Here is a 22,906-nt window from a genome sequence, read left to right as displayed (position 1 = left end):
GACAGACCTGTTCTTCACCTGAGGACGGCTGCTTGCATTGTGGCCAAAACGTCGTGAGAATTCTTTTATTGTTTTCTTTTTATTATTTTATTATTTCCCTTCTACGTGACTTTACCGAAAGAACCAAGATGATCAAACTAATTGTTGTTGTGACTTTCTGACCCCGTGCCCCTACTGGTCATCTGTGATCAAAGAGCTTCATAGCTCATCGGATTCCTCCTCCAGTCTAAATAAAGATTCTCATTCTCATCACTCACGGAGCTCGTGGGCAAACATCCCGATGTAGCAGCACCCTCCTGACAAAGGGAGTCTTTGAGGCTCAGTGAGGCCTTCTGGGGTAAATAACCGGCGTGGAGGCTCCATCGTTGACTTATTATCGGCGGAGCGATGGCGGACAGTGATTTGGCGTGCCGCGCTAGGAGCCAGGCGAACCTGAGTTCGATTCCCGGCCGCGTCAGTGGCGAGTGACATCTGGACCAGGCCCTGGGCCAACCCACGCTGGCCGAGCGTGGTGAAGTATGGTCAAACAACCCCACCACGGCACGGGGAGGTGTTCCATCCAGGGAAGCCACACATGGTCCTGAACTCGGGGTGGCCTTGTCACTTTGGGATGTTTGGCCAACACGAATGACATTAGTTGAACATGTAGTCAGAGGAAAGCTTTAAGTCAGTAGGCTTTCGTGACCAATAGCCGTAACAGAGGTTTTGTTGGGTTAGATCGCATGCATATAAATGCGTCGTTAAACACCGCCACCACATGACACAGCCAATTAGTGAGGGTTATCACGTGAACAAAACGTGCAAATTCGTTACCGGTGCAGCACACACGAACCGGTTGTGCGTTGGAGAGTAAACCCACAACAACATTTACACTTCGAGTACCAGTGACTTTTCTCCGGTTATCACAATCGACCAGCCTCATCAGGCGACTGCCAGAGTTGTAGAGAAGAAGATGTCCCTGCCTCCTCGGTCTTAAATAGTCAAGAGATCAATGTGACGTTGCCACTTGTGAGCCAATCAAGTGCGAGGACCAGAGGGGGGGGGGGGGTTAATGTTTTAATATAAATTCTCTGTTATTGGTTTGGTTATTCACAGTTATGCAACACACATATTTGGTGCACATAATAAAGGTACATAATGTATGTACATAATGTATGTACATAATGCATGTACATTATATATGTATGCAATGTATGTGCATAATGTGTATACACAATGTGTGTACACAATGTGTACGTAATGTATGTACACAATTTATGCACATAGTGTGTGTACATTACGCATGCAAATTATGTATGCACATTACGTTTGCACATTATGTGCGTTCTGCCGTTTTTGGGTGGAAAAAAAAACCTCTTATGGACGAATGAGACTGTTTGTGTGTTTAGCTATGGCAGGACAGGAGGGCAGAACACACAAAGTCCACACAGCCGCTCACACACACACACGCTCTGAAGAACCAACAAGCCACGAACTCACGGTCACTCACACTCTGCGGAACACACAAACTCCACACAGAATGTCGCGCGAGTCGGGAATTGAACCTCGACCGTTGTTGCTGCGAGGCACAAGCGTCACCATCGCACCCGCCTGCTGCCCGTGTCATGAAACCACCGAGAAGTCCGCACAGATGGGTTCACCAACCTGGCCCTCTTGGCAGCACATCGCGGCGATCTCGACATGAACCACCAACCCCCCCGATGGATCATTGCGTCCATCGCGCCACGCCGCGTGTGGCCTGGCTGCCATGGAGACTGGAAACCAACGTCCAACCTCGTCGCGTCCGATGGTGTTGCGGGCTGCGGGAGGCTTCAGGACATCGTTATGCCGATTTTGTCCCGGGATTTGGAGAAGCGGTTGTTTTCCTTGTCATGGCTGTTAGTTTTCCACGGCTAACATCAGTGGCGAGCAGCATCTTAGACAGTCTTTGGGCCTCCCCTCACTAACCCTGTCCTGGTCAGCCTGGTGGAGGGTGGTCAAACAAGCACCCTGTGACCACCTCCTGAAAAGCACTCGAATAGCATCATTAAGATAATTATTAAGATAATGCTCTTATTAAGATAATACTATTAACCTATAAGGCTTAAAATGGTTCACCCCACATTACTTGCAGGAACTAATACATGTATATATTCCATCAAGGTCCTTAAGATCTCTGATCTCCAACTGCTCAGCACCGCCAGGTCTACAGGTTGCGCGCTTTTGGCGGTCGGGCTTTTGTGAGCGTGGCACCCAAGCGATGGAGCGCCTTGCCACTTGAAGTCAGGCAATCGGAGTCGGTAGATATACTGAAGTCTGCTTTGAATACTCCATCTCTTTAAAGTGGCCTTCTTGAGTTTGGTCGGTTGCCCTGGTTCTGTTTTTGTTTCCTGCTTTTCATGAATTGCGAATTAGGACCCTAATAATAATTATATTTATTTAGTGATTTTCACCAAGGACCTCAAAGGGCGGTACAGGACACAGAAGCAGCAGACACGCAGCATAAAAATAATATAAATACACTTTAAGAATAATTTACTAAATAAAACAAAGTTTATCAAGAGGAAGCGTATAAATCGGTTTTAAGGTGGATTTAAAACATGTCCACAGGACTCGGATATCGCTGATACCTCATGTAAGAGCATTCCATAGCCTGGGGGCGACACGGGAAAAATCTCGGTCACCCATAGACCGAAGCCTCGACCTGTGATTGCAGAGAAGATCTGCATCCCAGATCATAGCGACCTTGCCGGGACACATGGGTGCGGCATGTCAGTGATGTAGGCTGGGTCAAGGTGGTTCACTGCTGTGTAAGAAGCTAACAATATGGTTTAAACTGTGTTCTACGTGAAACTGGAAGCCAGTGCATGAAACATTTGAATTATTACCCCTCTTGACTTTGAAGCTTTCGTGACTGCAGGAATCCAAACTCTTTGGTTCTTTCGGTAAAGTTACGAGGTAAAAAATAAATCACGACGTTTCGGGCGCAACACAAGCGTCCGTCATCAGGTGGGAAAGCGTGGCCTGCTGCTGATGCAGACTGTTTTAAAAGGTTTTAAATCGGTGTAGCCCAAGGGTCATAAAGAAGTGGCCGGGGCTAGTGATGTTAATGTGAGAAATTAGCATGTAACAGCAGCAGGCCACGCTTTCCCACCTGATGACGGACGCTTGTGTTGCGCCCGAAACGTCGTAATTTAATTTATTTTATACCCACGTGACTTTACCGAAAGTACCAAAGAGTTTTATTCCCCTGAGCAGCCGCCTCCTCCTCCACCGCCAGGGGACCCTCTACGCTCGTGTGCACGCGTGGCTCAAGTCGCCGCTGAAGGCGAATTGGAAGACTGCCATCACGGGCTCGCCGATTCTATTCGTAGTCAGCCCTCGCGGGGCTTTGTAACCCGAGGGATCTGCGGGCGCCACACGATGTATTTGTGTAGGGCACATTTACACGATTTAACCCGAATTCGTGTGTGGGAAAAAAGTATTTTTCGTCCAATTTTTAGCGAAAATTTTTGCCTCTGACTCGACTTATAAAAACGCCGCATTTACTGTTTGCAGTGCTCATGCGTGATCCATAATAAGGGTTTTTTGGGGGTTAGATCGCGTAAATTTAAATGTGTCGTTAGACACCAGCACCACCCGACAGCCGATTAGTAAGGTTTGTCACGTAAACAGAACGCGCCAATTAGTTACTAGTTCAGCACTAACCGCTTGTGTGTTGGAGAGTAAACCCATTTATATTTATGCGATCTAACAAAAAAAACGTTTATCACGAGTGGTTGTATTATTTTGTTGAATGTTGATGGTGAAAGCCTACGTGTTAAAAATACAAGGACGAGATGAATATCCCTTAGCCCGTTAAACGAGCCAAACAAAAGAACCGAGCCCATCGCTCGCATACGAAACGGCCAAGGTTTTTCTTGTTGTTTCCTACAAGCAAATGTTATAGCGTTCATCGATATGAACACACACAATGCCGTGCATCGTGAAAATAAAACATCAACGAGGAGTTCAAGCCTACGATTCAGTTTATTATGATTGAACACGATTATACAAATAAAGATCATTGTTATCTGACCAATTTTATTCTTATTCTAGATTTGAAGCTTTCGTGACTGCAAGGATTCATACTATTAGGTTTTTTCGGTAAAGTCACGTAGGTAAAAAGTAATAGAAATAAAATAACAATAAATGAAAATAAATCAATTAAATCACGACGTTTCGGAGGCAACACAAGTCCCCGTCTTCAAGTGGGACCGTCACAGCTAAATTTACTGTGTCAAGTGATTTATTTTCATTTATTATAATTTTATTTATTTCACTTTTTACCTACGTGACTTTACCGAAAAAAAACCTAATAGTATCTATTATTATTCTTCACGAAAGCTTTAAGTCAAGATTTAATTATTTTCTTCTAGCGACGTCTGCTGGCCACGAGAGGCCGCTGCTGCTGCATTCACTGCAAGGCTGCGTTCACGCTGGTGCACGTGATCTGTTCAACTGTGATGGTTCATCTTCTTGAATGAATGCGGTAACATTTTAAAGTATTTTAGAGGAATATAACACAAGATTCACAAGTTACGTAAAGGACACGTCTATACGGATATCCTGGCCACATGATATCGAGGGTCACTGGAGATGTATCGATAACTAGAGGTGATCATCGATTATCCGGCGGTCCCGGGCCGATCCAGCGACACCGGCTGCATGACCTGTCCGGCGATCGGCACCGCGCTCGTGACAAAAAAAGGTAGCAACGCTTTATTTCAGTGTCAAATATTACATACGGTACATTATACACTACATACAACTTAATGACAATACTGCACGTGTATACAGCACCCCATGCAGTCTTCGAGATTGGAGAGGTAAGAACGGCACTGTAAACGTTCTAACCTTTTAAAGTAGGATATTTATTTTTGTCTATTTGAACGTTTATGCTAATTTTATATAATAAACATAAAAACACGTAACACCTAAACACATGCCATACAAGAATGTGCAAAAATAAGCTGTTTTAAATTATGATGTGATTAGTGATTATCCGGCGTTTTTGAAAATCCGGCGCCGCCGAATATTCGATGATCTACTGTGTTAGTGAACATCGATAACTATTCATCTTATTTCAATACAAACAAACTGACTCGTATCGTCCACTCTGGCCTCTCAATAGGCCATTGCCCGAAACGTCGCTCTTGTTAGATGTGGGTCGCAGGCCTTCGCCAAGTAGTGTGAGTGACAAAGGGGTCGTCCATAAATGACGTCACGTACCTGGGGGGGGGGGGGGTCAGACATTTGTGACGATGTGTGACGAGGGGGGGGGGGGGGTAAGAAATGTGACGTCACATAAAAATGCGCAACTTTAAATAAATATAGAATTATTATAACAACACTCCTACAACATCAGAGTGCATCGCCACATTAAATACGCACGACACTGACAATAGTTTATTTTACTTTTATTAATTAAACATTTTTACCTACGTGACTTTACCGAAAAAAACCCCCCTAAGAATATGAATCCTTGCAGTCACGAAAGCTTCAAATCTATAATTAGTTTAAAGCGATTTGAAGCATGTTTATTTTTAAAATGGAAATATGGTTTTGGGGGGGGGGCGGGGTACAGCTTTGTGACGTCATATTTGAGGGGGGGGGGGTCTGACTTTTTGTGACGCTGTGTGACGACGGGGGGGGGGGGGTCAAAAATCGTCCAAAATCACGTGACGTCATTTATGGCCTGCCCCTAACCCACTGTGCGTGCACAGTAAACTCGTTCAACACACTCCAGCACATCCTGTACTGGACACAATAAGCAGGAGCGTGCTCGTGGGGCATTTAAAGTCACAAAATAAAATAATAAAAAAGCCGAGACCGCAAACCGCGTCCTTCACGCACCCGTCACTCAGCATAGACATCACGTGCAGTGACAATTACTGAATTGAAGCATCCTATCAGCTCCACAAATGGGCCTAAAGCTTGAACATAATGTATTGATCTTGACATAATGTATCGATCTTGACATAATGTATCGATCTTGACATAATGTATCGATCTTGACATTAATGTATCGATCTTGACATAATGTATCATTATTGACATAATGTATCAATCCTGACTTAATGTATCGAACTTGACATAATGTATCATTATTGACATAATGTATCAATCTTGACATAATGTATCGATCTTGACATAATGTATCGATCTTGACATAATGTATCGATCTTGACATAATGTATCGATCTTGACATAATGTATCGATCTTGACATAATGACAGAGACACGTGCCTCGCCATGCCCGCTTTCCCGCCTCCTGTTCACACGGGTGACGTCACCGGTCACGTGAGTTGGGGCGCGCGCGGGGCATGGCGGGAACCGCGGGGTAGCCCCCCCCCCGTCTCCACACGCGAACTCCCTCAGCCGCGGGCTCCGCGCTCGCTGAGGTAAAACAACAAAACATCTTAACGACGATTTTAAACAATTAAACTCGCAAACATTAATTCCTCTTTTTAGGCGGCGAGCGCGTGAAGTACCCAGCACGTCTTGTGGACGTTTTTCGTTTTGTAATTTAACGCGGCGTTATATTTTAATGTGATGTTGTTTGCCTCCCGCTACGCGAGTGTAAAGTTTGACAGCCGTCCGGTTCGCGCCACCCTTGGCTGCTGCTGTTGTTGTTGTTGTTGGAGTGTTTGTTGCTGTTGTTGTTTATAAAGTGGGAACTTTGTACAAGAAAGCCTCTTCACGGGGATTTGCTGCAGGCTGCTGCCGCCGCATTTAAAAGCGAAGCTTCTCGTTGTGAGGCGGCCGCCTCGCAGCGAGAAACATCGCGACATCGTCACCTCGTCACTGGGCTCACCTTGTCACACTCACCTCGTGTCACTCGCCTCGTCACACTCACCTCGTTACTTACCTCGTCACACTCACCTCGTGTCACTCGCCTCGTCACACTCACCTCGTTACTTACCTCGTCACACTCACCTCGTTAAACTCACCTCGTCACACTCACCTCGTTACTCACCTCGTCACACTCACCTCGTTAAACTCACCTCGTCACACTCACCTCGTTAAACTCACCTCGTCACACTCACCTCGTTACTCACCTCGTTACTTACCTCGTCACACTCACCTCGTTAAACTCACCTCGTCACACTCACCTCGTTAAACTCACCTCGTCACACTCACCTCGTTACTCACCTCGTTACTGAGCTCACCTCGTAACTGGTCACTCTCACCTCGTCACTGGGCTCACTCACCACGTCTCACTCACCTCGTCACGGGCCTCACCTCGCTACTCACCTCGTTACTCACCTCGTCACTCACCTCGTGTCACTCACCTCGTCACGGGCCTCACCTCGCTACTCACCTCGTTACTCACCTCGTGTCACTCACCTCGTCACACTCACCACGTCACTCATCTCGTCTCACCTCGTCACCGGCCTCACCTCGTCACCGGTCTCCACATCTGTCTGCTTCTTACCTCATCCACTGCTCCTCCGCTTTGCCAATTCCCTTCCCTCTCTTTTCTCTCCTCCCCAAGTTCTCTCTGAATAATAAGAACGGCAACGGGGCGACCTGCACCGTTTAAGAAACGTGTTAAACCCTCTCCGCTACAACGCTGATGGTGCCGTTTGATTTGATGGGCGCCGCAGTGGCCAGATGTTAGCTGATGTTAGCTGATGTTAACTACCTCGCCTATTGCGCAGGAGGTCGTGGGTTCGATCCCGACCCTGACGATGCCTGCTGCTGTATATTTGGAGTTTGCGTGTCTCTCTCATCATAATCATCAAGGTGGCTAGGAGATGTTATCCACCTCGCCTGGTCTGCAGGAGGTCGTGGGTTCGATCCCGACCCTGACGCCTGCTGCTGCTGCTGTATATTTGGAGTTTGTGTGTCTCTATCATCATCATCACGGTGGCTAGGAGATGTCAGCTACCTCACCTGGTGCGCAGGAGGTCGTGGGTTCGTTCCCGACCCTGATAATGCCTGCTGCTGTTGTGTATTTGGAGTTTGCGTGTCTCTCTCCCCGTGGTCGCGTGGATTTTTCTCCGGGTCCTCCGGTTTTGCCCTTCACATTTCGAGTTAACGTCGCGCGTTTACAACTATTTGGCTGCTCGACATGTCCACGTGATAAGCCACTGTGTGTCGAGCTGTTATTTGTGGTCAGGTGACTTCTTACAAAGAGCTGCATAGCTCCGTCGGCCTTACCTGCTTGAAACAAAGTGTGTTGCTGGCCGCTTGCCGTTTTTGGGCATGTGGGCTTGTGCTCAGCCCCGGGTTAAAACGAATCCTAAAAATGTGGCGAGCCCACTCCCCCCTCCTCCTCCGCTTTAAACCCAGAGGTGTGCACGGCGTTCAGGACTGAGGCTCGCGGATCTTCTGTAACCTCCTCACCGCGTCTCGTTTTGTGTTGTGTACCGGGCTCCTGTTGAAACGCAATAAAAAACAAACTAATATTTAGATAAAAATAAAGAGGCGCACATAACCCATGACGCTTAACAGGTTTACTTCGCGACGCGCTGCAAGTTGAAGTCTCTTTGGCTGCGTTGGCTCCCGCCGCCTCCACGAACGGCGAGCAGCTCGCCGCCACGACTGTTGGCACGCCACCACCACCAACACCACCAACAACACCACCGCCAACACCACCAACAACAACACCACCACCAACACCATCACCACCACGAACACCGGCAACACCGCCAACACCACCAACACCACCAACACCATCACCACCACGAACACCGCCAACACCATCACCGCCAACACCACCACCAACACTGCCAACACCACCACCGCCAACACCGCCAACACCACTAACAACACCACCAACACCACTAACAACACCACCAACACCGCCAACGCCAACACCGCCATCAACACCACCAACGCCACCACCGCCAACACCGCCAATACGACCACCAACACCACCAACACCGCCAACGCCAACACCGCCATCAACACCACCACCACCGTGCTGCTGCTGATGCTGCCGATTGGCGCCCGTGAATGGGGGTGGGGGGCCAACCGGCACGAGAATGACTCCCTTTGTGTGTGTGCCACGCTGCCCCCCCCAACAGCTGCTCCACGTCTCGTGTCGCAAGCGGGGGGGGGAGACTTCGCCGCCGCCGCCGTGCGAGAGAGACCAGCTCGGCACCGTCGCTCCGCCGCCGTCGCTGCTGCCGCCACCGTCTCCCCCTTCTCCTCGGATGACTCATGAAGCTGCCGGGCAGTAATGTGATGAATAAATACGAGTTCCTGCAGATCGTGGGAGAAGGTGAGTTGACTGGATGCGAACCCGTGGGGAAATGTTGCAGAGAAGAAGGATCGTCAAAGGGAGGCAGAAGGGAGACCGTTATTATTTCACCTGTGCCCGGACGTGACTGCATGCGCCGCTTAATCGCAATAGTTTCCTACACTTTGTGTTCCCGTCCTAGAGCAAGGCTCTCGTGAAGGCGCTATGTTTTAAAGACATGACCTCCACGAGTTTGAAAGTAGGAAGCAATGGTGCTGCGTGTAATCCCAATTGAGTAACTTGCGGTGTATTTTTTCTAATTTGGCAGATTGACGCCGGTAGACAACGGCCTTCTCTTTTCATATAACGCTACAGGATCTCTAATATTCACTGTGAAGCAGACGGAGCATGCTATGTTTTGGTTAATACACCCACTGCGGTAATAACCGGGGCAGCCTGCCGGATTCGAACCGTAAACCTCTGCAACAAGCGGCGAACGCGCGACCGCTCAGGTCCTCGGCGTCACGGACCCCAAATGCGACGGAGAAGAACTGCACGAGAGAGTTGGCGCAGAGGAGGATGATTTGAGATGCCAACTTTGTCCGGGAATGGCCGCGCGTGCGCGACCGCGTTGGCAGTTGTTGCTCAAGCCGCCCCCCTTTCGCCCGGTCACCCGTCAGCCGCGGAGGCAAATGGTGAAATAAATGAGTGGCGGCAGTGTAGCACGACGGTGAAAGTCACCGTCGAGTACAGAAGCGATGCTCGCAGTTTGCGACTCTGCAAACCGCCCGCTGTAGACCCAGGTGACCCGTGAAGTGGCAAACACGCGGCGGCAAGCACGCGGCGTCGGCACACAGACACACACACAGACACACACACACAGACACACACGATGCTAGCGGCAGCAGCAGCAGCATGCACAGAAGCGGCAGCAGCATGCACAGAAGCGGCAGCAGCCTGTACAACGGCAGCAGTGGAGCAGTGTGGTTTATGAAGCCTAATCTGGCATCGTAAAAGGGTCAGGGTGGTGATAAGGGCTGGTTGAGTTTGTTGGGTTAGGGGTAGGGATAGTGATAGGGGCTGTTTGGGGTAGGGCATTAGGTTAGGCTTGCGGTAGAGTGTTTGGGAGAGTGAGTGATGGGGTAGATATTCTTAGGTTTTTTCGGTAAAGTCAGGTAGGTAAAAAATGTAAGTTAATAAAAGTTAAATAAAAATAAAAATCACGACGTTTCGGAAGCTTGTGTTGCCTCCGAAACGTCGTGATTTTTATTTTACTTTTATTAATTTTAATTTTTTACCTACGTGACTTTACCGAAAAAACCTAAGAATATGATGGGGTAGAGTTACGTTAGGGTTGGTGTTGGGTAGTGATATGATCTTGTTGAGTGATTGGTAAGCCTAGTGACAGTCTGGTTAGTTAGGTTGAGGGGTATGGGAAGTGATAGGGTCTGGTTGTTTTAAGGTGAGTGTTGGGGGCTGTGACAGGGTCTGGTTGGTGAGTTAAATTCGAGTTCAGGGTAGTGCTAGTGTATGCTTGGCTAGTGTGATCTGGTGTAGCACTTAGGGTGTGGTTGGCTATAATGTTTGGGGAAAATGTTTCCTTGGTTGGCGTCAATAGGGTTAGGACAGAGGTCTGGTTGACTCGTGTGTTTGGCGTTAGGAGTAGCGCTCGAGTCTAATTTCCTGTTGTAGTTATAATTCGGGTTACGGAGAGCACAAATCATCGCATCCCTACCAACAGACCCGGGGAGTGATGATAATGACCACGACAATGATTGATGATGATTGATGATGATTAATGATGATGATGGATATAGATGATGATGGATATTGATGATATTGATGATGATTTTGATGATGATGATGATAATATTGATTCTGGTATTGATGATATTGATGATGATATTGATGATGATATTGATGATGATGGATATTGATGATATTGATGATATTGATGATGATATTGATGCTGATATTGATGATGATATTGATGATGATGATTGGTTATGATGATTGATGATGATGAATGATGATGATGACAGCCCAAGTCAAACCCAGACTGGGGTGTGAACTCGCATCCTTACGCTTCGGGGTCTAAGCCCTCGGCCAGATTGCCACCGGGCAGCACGGCGAGCCGTCACCCTGTCCCAAATGAATCTCGTGGCGTTACCCTTGGGTGCCATAGTACCCCGGCTCTCGCATAATGTCTGTGATGCAGTCATGTTTAGTCTGTTGATGGTCGGTGATGCGGTAATTGACTCATCTCGATGAGCTGTGCACGATGCACCACTCCGGTGCGTACGAGTGTTCAGGGGTTCAGCGCAATCGTCCTCGCTGCGTTTCGACATCGTGGAGTGGTACAGATTTCGGATTGATTGGTTAAGTACACCCCTGGAAAAAATAGTGTCCCAGAAATAAAATATTTAATTGCCTCGGCCATTTCGTATTATTTGGTACCCGGGGTACCGCCATGAGGATCAAATGAAGGAAGTGACCCAGTGTTTAGAGATCGGCTCATCACCGTAATGGACGTTTTTCCATCGTTGTGATGGACGTTTGTTCACAGTGTGTATGCGTGTGGGGTTCGTGGCAGCTGTGGCACCGGTTTTCCTGTGAAATCAGCACTCGGTTGGATAAACCGATTGCCGATTGGCAAGTGGATTAACCCATTTAATGTGGCTGTGCCGAGGCGACCCGGTGTTTTATCTGAATTTGCAAGCAACGTCTGAACTGGTCCTGGCTCTAATGCAGCCCGTTATGAACCCCCTCGGACAAAGTGAACCACCTCCACACGTAAATATAAGATTAGGTTTTACCCGTTTTTCTGGCAACAAAACAGCTGTGTTAAGATATTAAAACACCAAACTGAAACCTTTTACAAGGAATCATGTCTGCATTAACCACAATGCTTGTGGTGAGAATGCAAAAAAAACATACTCTGATAATATATGCATTGTCTTTGAAACTGATTGGTCCACACCAGAGACAGCTATTTTGACACTTGCAAAGGAGGTCCCATGATGTAGCTGCTCACCCCGAGCCCTCATTACTTTGATAGTGCATTGTCTTTGAGCTGTACGCCTTTTGGCGTCGTCTGGTCTAGCGCCAATTGAGACGAGGCTCTAAAGAAAGCCGTCTCTGGTGTGGACCAATCAGTTTCAAGGACAATACATATATTATCAGTGTTTTTTTTTGCATTCTGACCAAAAGTATTGCGGTTAATGCAGACATGATTCCTTGTAAAAAGGTTTCAGTTTTGTTGCCAGAAAAAAAGGGGGAAAACTGTTATTATAGCATGTTTTTTGTATTTTCACCACAAGTATCTGTGGTTAATGCAGACATGATTCCTTGCAAAAGGTTTTAGTTTGGTGTTTTTACATCTTAACACAGCTGTTTTGTTGCCAAAAAAAAGGGGAAAACCTAATCTTATATATTGACACTGGCAAAGGAGGTCCCATGACACCTCCACACAATTAGCCGGTTTGTCATGGTTCACGTTTTTCCCTATCGGTGAGCGGTTTTGTAAAAATCTTGACACCCGTCTTTGGGATGGAGCGACAAGATCAGCTGTTGTGCAGGAGTGAGGTGAATTTTGGTGTCTCAGAGCCGTGAGGGGAGGTATTCATCCAGCAGTGTATATAAATTAGATGATGATGCAGAGATAACCATTGAAGCTTGGGGCAAGTAAAAAAAGCGACAAATTAACGACACAAGAATTGAGTGCAGAAGCCTTTCAGGGGATTAAACGTCATACATCTACCGCTGTAATTCTCTTGAGTGCACGTTTAATTTGACTTATTCTGAGTCGCAAAGCATCACTCTTCTCCGGTCCAGTTTCGAAACGAAGACACTTGTAAATTCGGCTTGAGCTTTGTAGTTGCCACGAGCGGTTTCGTGATGAATTACTACCTTGTGTGGTTTTTGTCTTTTCTAAAACGCGTGCCTTGATGTGGCGGTTTGGTAGTAGTAGCGGTTGCTGCACTACGAATCTGGGCGACCTGAGTTAAATACCCGCTCACGGCCAGTGACGATTATCTGAACCAGTGCTGGGCCTCCCCTAGGTCGGCTCGGCCTCAAATGAGTACCTGATGCGGTGTACAAACATCGCCGCTTGGGAGATAAAGGCTGGCGGGCGTGGTATTGGCCACCCACCCCCCTTGTGTGCCGTGTCGGCCTTGATAGGTGCTCGTTAACAGCACTCGCCATAATAGTCTGTTAAGGCTATACGGGGATCTTTGTTTGGTCGCGATTGGCGTGGAACTCCTCTTCCAGTGTAACAATTTGCGGACGACGGCATCAGGATGCCGACGCGGCTTTAGCGGGACCGCGTTTGCCTCTTCTTGTAATCTCATCGTGTCTGAGCAGCTAAGCAGGCTTGAGGCTGTATAGTGCTTTGGACGGGTAACCGCCATGTCCACACCGGTTGCATAGGCTGGGCCCATCCATAGGGAGGGGGAGTGCAGTGCCACGGAGAAAATTCCACCGTGTGGGCCCCCGCCCGATGCTTTCAAACTAAGGCGGAAGTGCTACGTCTGACACCATGATGTCGAAGCGTGGCGCCCCCCCTCCCCCCCAAAGCGCGGGGCCCAGGGCAGTCGCCCCCGATTCACCGTATACCCTAGAGGGCGGCTCTGGTTGTAGGGCTGTGAGACTGCATTGGTGGCCAGTAAAGGGTGGTGCAGAAACATCCATTGCTGTACTTCTATGCTGCCACATCTATATCCATCCTCCCGGCCTTCACCAACCCGTACTGACCAGCGTGGTGAAGTACGATCGAGTAACCCCCACGACCCGTCTCTTTGTTAGTTTCCTCACCACCTTGCCCGTCTCCCATGGTGTGAGTATTGGTCGAGATGAACGGTTCATCTGTGCATTCACCCACGTGGTACGATGAAAGTGTTAGTTTGTCAGTGATGTATCCTATGAGATAATTAACTCTCACATTCTCTCCCACGTAGGTGCCTACGGAGTGGTTATGAAATGCCGACATAAGGTGAGTTGCCCCGCGCTGCTGTGAGACCTGATACAAACGTGGATGACGGGTGGCTAAGGGGTTCATAATGGCCGTGTTGGAGACACTGGGGTGCCACCACCGAGTGCCCAGCTTTGAATCCAGGTTTTAGTCACCCGTGATTAAACTGGGTTCTCAAGTCTCGCGAGCCGATGTTTCAACCCGGTCATCAGCTACGTGCGTAGATACCCTTAGACCTACATGGAGACCCATCGACTCATTGTGAAACGTAAAGATTGTTATTGACGCCCATGGACTCGCAAAGACCAAGTTGTGATTAAACCGGATTCTCAAGTGTATAGTGATTTGGCGGTCTGAGGCCAGTCACCATGTACTTGCGTAGATACCCATAGACATACAAAGAGGCCCAAAGACTTACATATACCGATCGACTCTAATAGAGATCCATAGACTCTCCTAGAGACTTAAACCAATGTCATAGAAACGCGTGGAATCATGTAGACTGGGTAATGATTGAACCGGGTATTCAAGTGTAGCCAGTTGATGGTCTCCGCCAGGCCAACATTGACTGCACAACAAAGCAGACCATGAAATTTGGTTGTGAGAATCATCACGGTTGGTTTGACTCTGCCGTGCGACCACCGTCTCTGCGGCACGGCGCGTGGAGAAGTACGGAGCCCCGAATAATGTTGGGCGAGGGATGCCTGTCGAAATAATCTCAGAAATAGTTATGTGACGTCGTCTTCTGGGGGGGCCATTCCCTGGCACGCTGATGATGGGGCAGCGACGTGTCCTGGTGGTAGCGCGTTGGTCGCTTGTTACGGAGGTTCGCGGTTGGGATGCAACGACTGCCCTGGTTAACACTGTGGTGTGTATTTACCATTAATGCCGCCTGCTGTCCGATTCGGGGTTCACGTGAAAGTATCCGGTGATGCCATCGGAAAAAAAGTTTGCTCATCGTGTGCTGGCTTCGTGGTCTAAATATGCCAACTTTGAAATTGTACCCACAAAATACCGTATTTGGAATTACGCATAGCAACATTGTCCCACCCATATCCATGAAACGACTTGAAATGATTGTCTGTGAGACGGCACATTCCTTCATAATAGTGCTATAAGAGTGGTGTGAATGCCAAATGTACAGTGATTTCATTTGATAGCGTCATCGTAATTTAAATTCTATACTAATGTCCTTGCAGCATTACTATATTTTAATTCAATACTCATGTCCTTGCAGCATTAGTATATTTAAATTCTATACTCATGTCCTTGCAGCATTAGTATATTTAAATTCTATACTCATGTCCTTGCAGCAGTAGTATATTTAAATTCTATACTCATGTCCTTGCAGCATTAGTATATTTTAATTCTTGCAGCATTAGTATATTTTAATTCTCTACTCATGTCCTTGCAGCCCGATTCGCGGTGACAGAGCATAGGCACATTCAAGCTGTCTGTTTGCCACCGCGGCTATTTTCAGAATGGATCGATGTAATACAATGCGACCATTCGGTCTGGCAGTCAAAGTCAGTGTCTCCTTGTTCAAGCGAGCGTGGGGTAGCTTTCATCTCCATGGGGGGTGGGGGGGGTTCTGAACCAGCGTTGTAAATTCCACATTCCTATAGCAGGAGCCGGTCTTTACATCGGACGGGAAGTGTCGACTTGGCACAAAGTATTGCAGTTCATTGGAAGCTTGGGCATGGCAAATAGATGCTGGGTGGCACATCCGGTTCTGTCTCCACATTTCAAAAAAATTATGTTTCAAACGATCAGCCTATTTGGCTTTCCAGACCGATGTTACCAAGCAGAATTTATTAAAGCAGGCAGATTCTGGGCTGGTTTTAACTTTCTGGGTCTCATCAGTAGAGTTGGGCTTGTTGAAAAAATGCATAGGGATGATGATGTTAATGATGAGCCGAGTCACCCCCAGGACCAGTATTTGACCTCGCCACTCTCCGATTGTGAGTTGGAGGAGACACCCACCACTGTGACACGCGGTCAGATAGATACACCCCATCAACTTGGGCATATGACAGCCGATTATCCACGGTCGCATATTGCGTGCAAAAACACTCTCGCCAAGGTCTCGGAAGCTTGGCAGAATTAAGCCGTGGCACTGCGATGGCAGGGTCGTCGATGAGGCTTTCATATGGAGTTCTGCGGAGGCCCCAAATAAAAGCCTCATGGACGACCTCACCATTGCTCCGCACGGCTTTGATCTGCCAAGAAAACTACGGTGCTCCATTAACCGCTTCAGAAGACCAACTGGTCGCTGTGCCCACACCTCCCCCTCCACAAGTGGAGAATTAAAGACGGCCCACAGTGTGACTGCGGCCCACCCGAACCAGACAACGGAGCCACCGTATCGAAACCAACTGCATCCTACGCCCGCTCTCCGGCGGACTGAGCGGTATTTGTCGCGCCAACTCCCGAAACTATCGGGTGGCTCACAGACTTAAACTCGGACGTGTGTTTTGCACAGACTTTGCCATACGCTAGAGACGGGCTTGGTTAGAGCGACCGCCGCTCGCGAAACAGATTGTTATAGGCAGCTGCGGAGCCACAACTGGATGAACAGCAGGAAGATTTGTTTTGTACTGTACTGTGGTCCCTGACGCACTGGCCCGCACTGACCAGCGTGGTGAAGTATGCTCAAATAACCTCGACTCCCCTCACGGTGTGCGAGGGATGCCCTCATCCAGCAATGAATTGACAGATGGGATTTGCGTGTGATTTTTAGAAACACGCGTTTCGGGGGTTTGGCTGCGAGTATAAATATCCACGTGATAAGCCACTTCGTTGAGCTATCTTTTGCCACGTCGCTTCTGAGAAAGAGCTATGATAGCTCAGTGGGCCTTACCTTGGTAACGTAAAAATGCCGATGTACCTGTGGTCTAATGGAGCAAACGTGTGACGTGCCATATACACAAATATATAAACAAGGCAGAATAATCGATTTTTGAATCGAGACAATTTGTCAGGTCGTTCTGGGCAGGGGTTGAATCATCACAGGCTTGCAGCATTTCAGTCGGGTCTTGGACGTGTAGATTTGGTTTATGTATGTTTAGCCTGGTCGACAGAGAGTGTATGGGTAGTTGTAGTCATAATCACGCTCGACGATTTTGGTGCACTCATAGTCACCATTGACTAAAATATAAAAAACAACTTAGTGGATGAATATTTTTTATCACGAATTTTATCAAACAAAATTAACACTGCAAGCCTGAATTGTCCCTGTCCCCCATTGGAACTGCGGCTGCTGATTGGAAGTCGGCTTTAAGCGACCAATCGGGCGGCCGGCCTTCGGTTGACTTTACTAATTAAAAGCAACCATGACCCTTGCGGGAAGGTTACGAGACCCCTGACTTCCAGTCAACAGTTGCAAAGCGTGACCTCTCTGCGTGGGGGAGGGGTGAGGGCGGAGGGGAGAGTGTGAGGGGGGCCATCGCTACAGCGACACGAGGAATGTCAACAACACCCTCCCCCCCTCACCCTCTGCCTGTGCCCGTGAGCTCCGCGAGCTCCGGGGCTCGGCTTACAGCGCTGGCAGCAACACCGATGGATGGTGCCGCTCTGAAAGCCGCAAGCAATAGGCTGAACAGATGGCGAAGAGGGTGCAGTGACTGGGGGAAGAGAGGCGAGAGTGGTGTGGCTAAACGGCTCTACCCGTTGTAATGCGAGCACGACCATTAACTCTGAAACCGGGCAAACGGACCCTAACACCGAACCCTAACAGAACGAGACAGTGTCCCTTGCCCTAACCCTCACCTAACTAGCCTATTAGACACTATCCCTCACCATGACAGAACTTGCCCTAATCCTGACCACGGTTGGCTACGTACGGTGCAAAGAAGTTAAACATACGTATGCACACATCTATGAATACACATGCAGACACAGATACATAAACACATACGCACATGTATAGAAAAGACAAAGATCTTCCTTTGTAGCATACATATACTATTGGGAGAAATGCTGCTAAGTACCTTTTAAGGCCAGAATGAGCACGAGTGATAATATTTTACACATCACAACAGGTAACTATTTAAGGCTGAGTCGACCTAGGCGTGGTCCTAGAGAGTTTGTGATACCACTCGACCGCTGATGTTGGTTGTGGCCGAGAATCAAACTCAAGTCGTATAGCAGTGCGCAAACCACTGAGCCGCCTCACACACAACAGCAGCAGCCACCGCCATTCACGAGGCAACGATGATGTCACCACGGCGCTCGTGCCAGGCCAGGTCCACGTTGAGGCCGTTACGTGAAGTGTAGAAGCCTCTTTGGCAGTAAGTCAAGGGACAGACCCCCAGGTGTTGTTAGGGTTAACCGACTGACGTAATTGCAGGTGCACCACTTTGCTCCCCCACCACCTGCGTGTCAAAATACACTGCACACCCAAACACAAACCTATCCCTCGTATAGCGCGGCCTGTAACAGACTGTAGGGGCAAGTGCTGTAAGCGAATAGCACCTGTGAAGGCCGGCACAGCACACGAGGGGGTGGGTGGCCAGCACCACGCCCGGCCGCCTTTGTCTCCCCAGTGACATGGTACAAACCGCAAAAATAAATAATTTGAGGCTGAGTCGACCTAGGGGAGGCCCAGGACCGGTACAGATAATCGTCACTGGTGTTGGCCATGAGTGGGAATCGAACTCGGGTCGCCGGGTTCGTAGCGGAGCGCGCTAACCGCTAAATTACTGCTCCACACTGCATACACACAAGAATATGCACATATACGTGCACACGTTAATACTTCCGGAGGCAAACACACAAACATACTGTATACACAAGTAAAATAAGCATATGTAGTATTTACAATTGTATAAATAAAGATTTTTATTCTCATTCTGTATACATTTACACATACATGATTCAGAATTGATGGACCTAACCTAAAAACAGACAAAGATCCCCCATGTAGCCAACATAGACTTTTGCTGTTTGCAAGCACCTATGAAGGCTGGTAAGGAGCATGAGAATGTGGTGAGGCCAGCACCGCTCCGAACCAACTATGTCTCCCCAGCACTGATGTTTTTACATCACACCAGGCACTTATTTCAGGCTGAGTAAATCTAAGGGGAGGCCTATTCATAGCCAGGAATCGAACTTTGACCGCCAGGTTCGCAGCACTACACCACACACTCCCCCACATTGGGTTTCGCACAAATGCACGCACTCGTTTATAGCTCGTTTGCTCTCTCGGTTATTTACTCTGGGGGTAACGGTGCGTGGCGGGGTGAGCCCTTGAGGAGGCGGATTGCCGTTGAATGGCAGGATGCCCACGTCCCCATGTCCTGCCGTGCTTGAAGAGAGAGCGCAGCAGCAGCAGCAGCAGGAGGCTCCCCCCGTGCCTTTGCAGCTCCATTGCTGCCGAGTCAATTGCCTGAGAGGACGTCCCTGGCAGCTTGACAAACATCCACACACACGGGCCTCTGTGGAAGATGGAGAGTGATGAGCTTTGCTGGCAGTTACTCGAGGGGGCTCACAAATGTCCGTGCCCAATACACTGAGCCAGTACTGCTGACATCCTGGGTTTGTATGCTTGTTGAATTTCTTTCACACACCGTAAGCCTCGGTTGCTGCGTGTTTGTGTGTGTTCATGTGCGCATGTCTAGGGAATTTCAATGGGAGCTACATCCCTGCTTTACTGATCTGGTTCAAGGCCTATGATACAATCAATAGGCAAGCGCACTCGGTTATTATTCATTCTTTCAGGGTCGCTGACCCTTTGCTCAGGATAATTAAGGACCCTGATTGTGGGTAGGCCCAGGTAAAGCTGCGCAGCTGGGAGTCAGGGATGTCTTGGCTCCCATATTATTTGGCATCATCTTTGACCACGTAGTTCGAGATTCTTTTCATGGCTGTACCAGAGGAATTTACATCTGGTACAAATACAGTGGGAGGCTGAACGATGCCCAGGTGCAGTCAAGGAAAGGCTCCCTATTGGTCAACCATGTTACGTTTGTTGATGATCTGGTGATTGCTGCTCACTCTGAGAAGGAGTTGGAGACTCTGCTGCTGAACCTGGAGCATGCCACTAAGAGATGGGCCTTACCATCAGCCCCACTAAAACTAAGCACCTGCCTGTGTATTTTACAGTCATCAAATACTCAATCCCCTCAACTTCTCATGGGTTATGGGGCAGTTGTGGAGAGGGTGGATCAGTTTACATTTAGTGTGCTTATGACTAACTCCAGTTTGGCAGCCAAGGTCTCACTCCGAATCAGTGCAGTGGCATCTATTCATCAGCTGCATGATGCTTTGTGGAAGCTACCCGGCCTCTCGTCTGGGTCTTCTTGGCCACAGTTATGCCCTCCCTTCTCGATGCTGTCTTGGAGACATTGAGCCAGCACCTTGGAGTTCTAGGTTTATGTCCTGAGTCTGGGTTTCGCTCTCACTTAGCTCAAAATGGCTGTGCCAAAGACAATGAGTTTTCGCCAATGGGACCCTGGCTTTCATATAACAAACTTCTAAACAAGGTGGTGCTACTCTATTTATCAACATCTTTGGGATAATCATGAAGATGCTGCTGCTGATGTTGACGATTGTATGGTGATCATGATTTTAATGATTGGCTGGTGTCAAGCATTGATCCAGGAGTTGAACCCCTGACCTTCAATTTGCGCGTCGAGTGCTCTGAGCACAACGCCACCCGACAGGATTAACATCGCAAGCTCGCTGCCAAATACAGCCCCTGGCATATTTACTCTTGCCCGCGAGTATCCATGTTAGGATCTTTCAGGGGTGGTGTCCGTGTATTTTTAGCATGAATAAATCATATTTCAATCGCTCGGCTCACCTTTCCGCCGGCGGTACAACCCTGGCCGCGTCAACGGAGACCGCCGCGTGCTGCGTTCCAGTGAGAGGACTGAGAGGACTGAGAGGACTGAGTTGACTGAGTTGACTGAGTTGAATGAGAGGACTGAGAGGACTGAGTTGACTGAGTTGACTGAGAGGACTGAGAGGACTGACCTGCGCGATATTATTATTCATCACGTTCCATTCTGTTCCGTTCTCATCCTCCTTCTTGTCCTCACTGGCTTCCGTGACAAGAGACCTTTGCAACGAAAATATTTCTCACGTGAGCGTAAATCGAACCCCCGCGCTTGCTAGGAACAGTCTCGCTCGCCAGCGGGCGGCTCTGAATAATGAAAAATAATGATAATTTTATTACAGCTGTGATCATCGCTTATCCGGCCCGCAATTATCCGGCTTCCAGAATTATCCGGCGAAACCGGCGAAACCAGTCAAAACTGCTCCAAAGGCTGTAACCAGTCCTGGCAATCGGCACCACGTGCATGACAAAACTAATATCCATGCTTGATTTCAGTGTCAAATAATATATACGGTACATTATACACGACACATAATTTAAACAATGAAAATACTGCACCATATACATCACCCCATGCAGAGTGTTTGAGATTGGAGTGTTAAGTACGGTACAGTAAATACAGTAACTTTTTAAAGTCGGATATTTATTTTAGTCTATTTGTTTGTTTATTTATGCTAAATTCATATAGTAAACACATTTAAAACACAAAAAACACCTAACAACGCCTAAAAACATAATGTCATACAAGAATGTGCAAAATGAATTGTATACTAGATTGGTAATCAGGCAATTGTTACGATGTGAGTTGTAGACTAGTAATCAGTTGTAATGTGTGTTATTGTAATTATATTCTACGCTAGTAATCATGTTAATTTGTATTTGTTTCCCCTATAAGGAATTGTAATATGTATTATTTAATAATACGCTTCCAGGCCGCACTAAGTCTGCAGCTGTCTGAGCGGTTAAAGTTATTCTGCTTCTCTCCATTTCAATGGATTCTCTAATTAGTCTTTGCCAGTAGTAATTAGTTTTACACAACACTTCAACGTTATCAAAATCAATTGAGTGTCCCTGTTGGCAAGCATGTTCTGCCACTGCCGACAGTTGTGTTTGAGATAGTTTAATATTTCTTTGGTGTTCTTTTAGTCTTACACTGATGTTACGCCCCATTTGTCCAAAATTAGAAATGTAATGCAACTCAGAGAGTCGGCCAACACAACAGTTAAAACTTTACCTGCCTGAACCCGTACAAATTGGCGGACAGCTGCAATCGCTATGTGCCTGCCTGCGTGCGTACGTGCGCGCACGCGGCCTTTTGATGATGCCTCAAGTTCCAGTCGCTGTAGCTCATGCTGGTAAGTTGGTTTTGGATGACGGACAAGAGTAGGAATGAAGCGTGTGTGAGCTAACGTAGGGGATGAGTAAGGGCACCCGTTCTTTGAATAATCCAAGACGGTGGCACCGTGGCTCGGAGCAAGAATAACCTCGTTTCGATTTCTGACTGGGGCGTCTTTCTGAGGGGAGTTTGTATGTTCTCGCCTTGTTCCATATGGGGTTTTTGTAGGTTCTCCTATTTCCTCTCATAGCTGATAAAGCATACAATGTTATTGGTGTTGGCCAAACATCCCATTGCAGGATTCTCCTGAAGTGGAGTATGGGCTCAGTCTGGCTTTCCTGGGTCAGTAAGTAATTATTATTAAGTTGAATATCTAAAACGTGTGTGTCTATCGGGTACGGAAAATGTGCGTGGAAGAGACTAAAGCAACTAGGATTAACATTTGTAGTGCTATCTTCTTTGTTATCATCGTCAACCATGATCTATCAACTGCTGGATGCAGGCCTCCCCAAAGCATTGCCATCTGTCAACTATTTAAAATATTTTAAAAAA

At 47.9% G+C, this 22,906-nt stretch overlaps 1 protein-coding gene across 1 annotated transcript in view; it reads left to right on the top strand.

Annotated features, from left to right (window-relative positions):
• Positions 1 to 6,309: 6,309 nt before the first annotated feature.
• The window catches only part of CDKL5 (cyclin dependent kinase like 5), a 40,807-nt gene continuing 24,210 nt past the window's right edge, over positions 6,310 to 22,906 (top strand). The window contains exons 1-3 of the mRNA XM_061575786.1: positions 6,310 to 6,422; positions 9,054 to 9,250; positions 14,167 to 14,201. Coding sequence (XP_061431770.1) covers positions 9,190 to 9,250; positions 14,167 to 14,201 — 96 coding nt within the window. The 5' untranslated portion in view covers positions 6,310 to 6,422; positions 9,054 to 9,189. The remainder of the gene's footprint in view (positions 6,423 to 9,053; positions 9,251 to 14,166; positions 14,202 to 22,906) is intronic.

This window comes from Lethenteron reissneri, chromosome 59, assembly GCF_015708825.2.
Source record: "Lethenteron reissneri isolate LAM-NWPU_2019-01 chromosome 59, ASM1570882v1, whole genome shotgun sequence".
NCBI lineage: Eukaryota > Metazoa > Chordata > Hyperoartia > Petromyzontiformes > Petromyzontidae > Lethenteron > Lethenteron reissneri.
This window is presented reverse-complemented; position numbering and strand designations above follow the sequence as displayed.